The following is a 7701-nucleotide window of genomic DNA, read 5'->3' on the forward strand; positions in this document are numbered from 1 at the left end:
CCAAAAATGTTTTAATGAAGCCGAAATTGTAATATATGAAAAAGGTTCACAGTGCAGGACCTACCAAAGTTCGTTTGTGAACGTGTACCTCCAAATTTTCGAGGTTCACACACAGAACGCGAACGCGAACCTCACGTTCACACCATCCCTAATGCTTATGTTGTTGCGGAACATCTCTTTGTGTTCTGAAACGCTAATCAATTCCTTATCAGAAAATACACTTCAGAAGGAAATTCATATAAATGTATACAAAAGTTGCATGTATTCTTCCCTTATATTTCCTTTATTTTAGTCGTTTTGATTGTCATAAATTCAACATCAGCTATGCTTCTGAATTGCAAGTCTCGTTCATCTGAGGCTGTCCAATTTTATCTTTGAAATATATCATATTATCTCCCATGACGCGACAGACAACGCATTTATTTAGGATAAGTACTGAAATCAAATTACCTTTCATCGGTTCGCAATTTGTATTAATCATCGACGACATTTATTAGCGTCACATTTCGCTGAAAATTTCACCATCACTTACGACCGTTCGTGGGTAGATACGCCAATATAATACAAATTGAATTTGACAGTATTACCGATAATTACCGCCATATTGGATGAATATTAAGAGATTCGGATGTATCTCGTTCACGTCACTCTCGAATTGATGGCACCTAGGATAAAACACCACACGATGACATTGTGACAGGAGTTGAACCTTGTGATACAACGAAGCCAACCTGCTGCTATGAGGATAACTCTTGTTATGGCCGGCTTGATTGTCCTAAATACAGCTATCGGTGTTTGTGGTAAGTTGGTGCTTTCTTGAAGCTGTTCCTAGTTTCGTCAGTTTCGTGGTTGTTGTTGCTCTTGTTGTTGTTGTTGTTGCTGGTTAGTAACAAAATATTTGTCTTTTCCACTTATTGTTATGTTACTCACAAGTTTCACATTTTTCCGACAGCGACTGTTTGAAGTTATAAACATATCAGTTACTTAGTGTGAGATTACTTTACCGCAATTGCGTTGTGAGCAGTCGCTGATATGTGAGACAGGGGAGCTTGATTCCAATGACAAATATCATCTGACTGGCGGTTTATAGGTTCCATGGCATCCTTTTGTAGCCTAGTTGCAATAGTCCTTGAATAGCTAGAGGACTGGAAGAACGGATTATTGCTTTTGCAGCACGAATGACAAAGTACTGTTATTCGTGTCCAAGAGTATGTGTGGCGAATAGCCAATGAATGTTACAAATGTAGTCTCAGGACTCCCGGTCTACCATGTTTAAAAGAACGGCCGATGAATATTTGGCCTGGTGGCCAAAATAATTCGGCATCGAAATCCGACTGATCGCATATTCTTTCGCGAAGGGTTATATCAATATTCGACAATGATCTGGGTAAACACAAACATGTATGATCTCGGCATGTATAATTAGCGGCATACGTCTTGTCCGTTGTATCTTATTGATGACGTAATTGTTATCAATTTTGAAGCGTAGCAATATAAGTATTGTTTTTAACGGTATCTGATTCCGCTCGTTCCTATCGAACGACTAGTGGCCCGCGCAATTGTTCGTAAATCTCACGTGGCTCTTCGGTCGAAAAGGTGGTGGTGGTAGTGGTAGTGGTGGTAGTAGTAGTAGTAGTAGTAGTATTAGTAGTAGTAGTAGTAGTAGTAGTAGTAGTAGTAGTAGTAGTAGTAGTAGTAGTAGTAGTAGTAGTAGTACAAATGCGACGCTCAGAGGAAGATGATTCTCCCAATTTGAATTCACGTGCGTCAAACATGTTTCGTTGAGCTATATGTTGCGTACAATTGTTGTCAAGTCCAAGATCAAGACCCAATCGGACCCGGACCGTCCGGTTTATGGCAGGAAACAACGCAGCATGCCTTCTCTTTTCATATCCCACCTTTAGCGGATAAAGTAAACCAGTATATGCATCATATGCCGTCACGAGCACCGACTTGAACGTGACCTGGAACTTGAAAATCACTGAAGCGTGACCGCAATGTACTAACCCAGTGGTTCCCAACCGGGGGGGGATTCCCCCCTTGGGGGGAATTTTGAAATTTTTAGGGGGAAATCTGGCTTAATTTTTTTTAGGGGAAATCTGGCTTTAGCATTGTATCGGAAAATACACTGGGTTCACAAGGTTTTTAGATTTTTATGGTATAGAACTGTTAAGTAGAAATTAGTTCTTTGCAATTGTATGTTTCTTTGGCGGATTTCAAGCTAGGTGAATGCTTAAATGTCTTCCGTAGATATTACGCCCCCTGATAAAGTGGGGCTCACGAGACGATTTCGTTAGGTCCGCGACAGCCTCTCGACCAAATTGCTACTATAAGCAGGAAAACGTCAAGCCGAATTCAGCACAAGGCCGCTAGTAAATTGTTTAACTTTTTAAGCCAACATACGAGCTAATGTGAAAAACATACCGTACCAAATTCATAGATTCAACTCAAGTCCATAGCAAGCGGACTTGGTGATTTATTTTTCGTCAGCGGCTACCCGACCGGTCAAAAACAGGTCAAATTTGACTGTACTTTACCAAAGTTTAGTGCGGTCCGCATACGCCATAGTTCGAACATATCTGAATATGTTTGGCCATTAATTGCTCAGTCAACAAATGTTTGCGTGTTAAAAAGCACATTTTTTTTAGTCACAGACAACTTTTTCATAGGGGGGAATTTTAGCTCAAATATCGGCCAAGGGGGGAACGAGACGAAAAAGGTTGGGAACCACTGTACTAACCCCACGGAAAACTCCCCAGAAGACTGTTTGATATTCGAAACGGTAAAAAATTATAAGTAATACCCTAATACATAATACCGTACAGTCCTCTTCTGATGTTCTGGTAGAATCACTGACAATATTTTCAACTCCGAAAATATCTGGAAATTTTAGGTGATAACCATGTTTTAGGTTCCTGTATTTGTTTTTGCGAACCAAAATTTTTGAGTAAGGTATCAAAGGATTTGGAAAGATCTCAGCTTTTCTAAAAACGTAGTTCCCGACGTCTACGGCGCGTCAAAATGGAGAAATCGGTCACGGAGACATTCCGTATCATACGATGCGCCCTTATCAATGGTTACAATTTTATTTCATTTCTTCTATCATAGTGGAGTCAACATGAAGTTTATAAATTTAATCAAATTTTTTCATGGTTTCCTAGGGAAGTCATAGGCTAACATATACATCGAGATGTGACGTTTTTACACATGTAGGATGCCACAGCAAGTATCGTTCACACAGCGACATCGAGCCCGACACGGATGATGATGAATTAAAACGGATTTTCGGACTGAAAATAACTCTAAGCATTCCAAAAAGCTTAAAACAAATTTTTAGAACGAAGGGAATTCACCACTGCGGAAATCGATGTGTGAGTATGTATTAATCAAAATATTTTTACCTGAACGTCGGACGTTACCAGTGTTGGGATGACTCGCGTCAAAGTTTTCGTATGATTTGGCTTGACTCGAGTCGGTTTGCAAAAATGGCTTGACTTGACTTGACTTGACTCGACGCTTTAGCAATGGGGATTGACTCGTGACTCGAAGAAAAATTTATGAGTCAATTTCAAGTCATCACGTGATCGGTGTCGACAAGATCGGTGTACCTTGTACGGATTGTCAACGATACGCTGCCATGACCTGTGATCGCCATTAATCACTCGAGCCTCCATTGATAGATCACGAATAAATTGACCGCAAACGCGCTGTACTTATATAACCAAACCTTCTGTATGATTTAAATCGAACCAACATCGTTTATCGCTCAATCTACAATTGGAGCATGCTAAAATTATATATCATGGATGTGTAGGTGGGTAGTGTTTTATATTACCATATCATTTTTTCAACTTCCTGAGGTTTCGAATTCCATCCTGTATTTTGGCTGGTCATTGCAGACTGGGCCTATACCGTTCCTTGCGTAGTTTAGCAGTTCTAAGAATGCGTGAGCGATACAGCGCCTTTTGCGTGTGTATTCAATTCTATATTCGTTCCTCGATTATCAATAAATGGGGACTCATTGTGTATGCAACGAATTTTAATTATGCCTCGTACGTTGAAAACTCATCTTGACGTGACTAGTGACTTGACTTGACTTGACTTGACTTGACTTGACTTGACTTGACTTGACTTGACTCGAGTTGGTTACTCGAGTAACCACCCAAAATTGAGTGACATGACTTGACTCGAGTCAAGGTGTGCATTGACTCGAGATGACTTGTGACTTGAAGGTGACCTGATCTCAACACCGGACGTTGCTGGTAGATTTGTTGGTTCATATTTCAGGAATTTCAAATATGGTATGTGATGGCTGTTTTTAAATAAATACCGAATGGCCTACCTGCAGCTTGAGGTCATTTGATAAACACGCGAAAACCAGTTATAATTTATATTCAATTGTCCGGTAGACATGAATATATTATTTCAAATAATCAACCAGGTTCCTATTTTATTACAGCTTTCTATGTACCCAAAAGAGTACGAGGATTTCTTCCATACCAATGAAAGGATCTTGGGAATATTGGGGAGAGGAGAATCGCAGTATTATACGAAGATGTTAAACAGCTTGTCAAGGACACCAGAATGTGCACTTTATCCAGCCCTATGTAAATTCTACAAGGTACTTTAGGTTTTCGTTATATTTGTATTAGTCTGGTGAAGTGCTCATGATTTCACACTATATAGTACCTAGGCTTACCATACGTCCCGTTTTAGGCGGGACAGTCCCGCTTTTTAACGTCTTGTCCCGGCGTCCCGACCAGTCAGTCAAACGTCCCGCTTTTTAAGGCCGGCGGGTATTCCGGAGTAAAAAACGGTGATTTTGAGCTCTGAGCGGAAAGATGACCTTTTTTTTAGTCAACCATCTAGCAATGCGGAGAAAAAAACGGTATTTTGAGCTCGGAGCGGAAAAAAGACCTTATTTTTAGTCAATCGATCAGAAAGTGGGATAAATTCACCGGTTTTTGAGAATTCTTCTCCGGTTTTGCAAGCCTAGGATTTCTGAAAAAGTGTCCCCCTTTTAGATTTCCAAAATATGGTAAGCCTAATAGTACCGTTACTATGAATTCGTGCGTTTCCGGAGGGTGAACGTCGGGCGCGGCACTTGTAATAACTTACTTGGTTGAAGCATGCTGTTTTTTCGTGACCTCCAAAAAAAGTTGTCACCACTCAAAAGGTCGCTCGCACGTACCACAACTAATTAAAAGCGAAATTTGGTATTTGGTGGGATTCGCGCAATTCCCAATTTGCATTTATTCACTGGGCGCAATATTTATTGCCTCTACTTGGCGCATTGTTACCGCGAGACTCAGACAGGGTCATTCCGCGCGATTTTCGGCCAAGAATTTAACGCCAGCGATCTTTCTTGAATCGCACTTAGTGTTGGCTAAAACATATCTGTATTTCTAAAAATTCCGAAAAAGGAGGGGTATGGTCCCTTTCGCCACCTTCTAGCTATTTCAGTGCGCAGTTAATTTGCATTCTTTATCTATGGTTGTCGTTTTTGTTTCAAACTGCACATCTCAAGTTCGAAAAAATATCACATGACTCTAACGAAAAGAAAATTAAAAATATGTCGCTAACAAAAAGTTCCCGAACCCAGGGTTTTAACCAAGTCACAAGGTTCCGAGTTTCAAGCCAATCTCACTTTTATAATTTTGACTCGAGTCAAGTCGAGTCATTTTCAATTCACGACCAAGTCAAGTCCGAGTCAAAGTCAGTGAGTAGATCAAGCCCGAGTCATAGTGTTTTGACTCTAGTCCGAGTCCAAGTCAGTTTTGAGTTCCATTCGATTCAACCCACTTTTTCAATTCTGTTCAATTGATCTAGAATGGCTCGCGCTCATAATTTCGTAATTTTTCTCAGTCTTAAAAGTTTCTTGCTCTATTTTCGAGGTATCAGGAATGATAGACGATATACCAATAATGTGGTGACTTAAATTACAAGTTTCAATGAAATCTGTCTTGGCCGTCCCATAGTCTCGAGTCGCATGACTTGTTCGAGTAACGTAAAATGACTCGAGTGCAAGTCGAGTCAATACGAAAATTGACTCGAGTCGAGTCTTTAACTCATTTGAAAAATTGACTCGAGTCGAGTCACCAAAGAATCATGACTCGAGTCATGACCCGCGTTACCCGCCCTAACCCTGTATCGGGGTAGAGTGTCACATGGTCAACTGTCGTTTTTCATCTTTTAGGATCCTCAAATGTAACGCGACCGGGTGGATTAATGCGGGCGTTATAACATCACATCAGTTTTACGCTGAATACATGGCGCATTCGACGAATCCCACGTAGTTAACTTTGATTTCGTGTCTCAGTGACGTCACGTATTTTAGATTGTTACGTAACAGTTGGCGTCGATGTATGGCTATTTTCGAATTACAATGGAATATTAAGGATAGATAAACTTGTTTAAAAAGGTTACCGACCCCTGCCTTCAGACTAAAGAGTGTCGAAATATAATGTGTGAAGTGAACCTCGTTTTTGTAATTGACGTGGTAGAAAGTGAGGTTTAGCTTCATTGGATAGAAGTATAATCATTACGGTTTCTTTCAGATCTGCATCTACTGCAAAAACAGCAGCATTCGCTGTATAATAAGATGATGGTGCCACTTTTATTACTGTGTGGTGCGTTTAATACTGCGACACGCGAACGGAGGGAGGCGGAGGCAGCAATACGGATGCATCTATAAAACGAAAATAGTCCATATTTGTGTAACCTCAGCAAACTTGAATTCAAGTAATAGGCTACGATATATTGAACTGGTATGACGCAGCCGCATAAACGAATGCAAATCCTCAAGGAGTTATTTCAACAGATCGAGATTCAGTTTATTTGATTTGAGAGGGTTTGAGTATTACGTAAAATGTTGGAAGGACCAGTTTTGCCAGCATAAAAAATTCGACCACAAGTCTGGGTCACTATGTGCGCTGTGAGTTTCCCTGCATCTCTAGTGACGACATCAGCCATAACCAATAACACGTGCCATTTTCTTGTCAATGGCGACATACTGTCCGCATGCATTGTTATTTCATTTAAGTTAATAAAATTTACCAATAGCTGACGACTGTCCTTGACTCGCGTCGATCAGCTCGGAAATATTTTGGTTTTGATTCATTCTCAGTATGATTATACTAGGGTTACCATACGTCCTCTTTTTTGAATTTTTTAAAAGTGTCCTCGGGGGACGCCCAAATGTCCTATTTTTGGAGATTTGCCATTTCTTTCTATAATTTCGGTTAAATATAGGGCAAAATTCAACTGGGAGACCTTTTTTCAATCAACCGACCACGAAGTGCAAAAAATTTAATATTTTTTCAGGATTATCCTTAGGTATTGCAAATCTAAAAATTTTGAAAAAGTGTCCTTTTTTCTGATTTTCAAAATATGTTAACCCTATATCACTGGTTCTTAACCTTGCCTCCAGGGGGCGGAAAATATCAGGGGGCGATATGGGGGGCGCTGAAGAAAAATGGCTTCGCATCAGATAATGTAGCAGTAGGACATATCCTTAATGAGTATTCAGGGCAAATTACCATTCCGCAAAACGTGTCAAATCCCAAACTTTTTGGTCGCGCTACGCGACGATGTTTGCTACGTATGTTTTCATAAATGTAGCAGTGTTGGGATCAAGTCACTACCTTCGAGTCACGAGTCATTTCGAGTCATTGCACATTTTGACTCGAGTCAAGTCAAGTC

General features: G+C 40.3%; 1 protein-coding gene across 1 annotated transcript; it reads left to right on the forward strand.

The window, feature by feature from the left end:
- Nucleotides 1-414: 414 nt before the first annotated feature.
- Nucleotides 415-7000, forward strand: LOC145444450 (uncharacterized). Its single transcript, XM_080322436.1, has 4 exons — nt 415-800; nt 3214-3371; nt 4460-4621; nt 6558-7000. The coding sequence occupies exons 1-4, from the start codon at nt 740-742 to the stop codon at nt 6603-6605; spliced, it is 429 nt and encodes a 142-aa protein (XP_080178562.1). The 5' UTR covers nt 415-739; the 3' UTR covers nt 6606-7000.
- The last annotated feature ends 701 nt before the right edge of the window (nt 7001-7701 follow it).

The sequence above is a fragment of the Botryllus schlosseri genome, chromosome 8 (genome assembly GCF_051294905.1).
Source record: "Botryllus schlosseri isolate E-star chromosome 8, Bs_hap1, whole genome shotgun sequence".
NCBI classification, from domain to species: domain Eukaryota; kingdom Metazoa; phylum Chordata; class Ascidiacea; order Stolidobranchia; family Styelidae; genus Botryllus; species Botryllus schlosseri.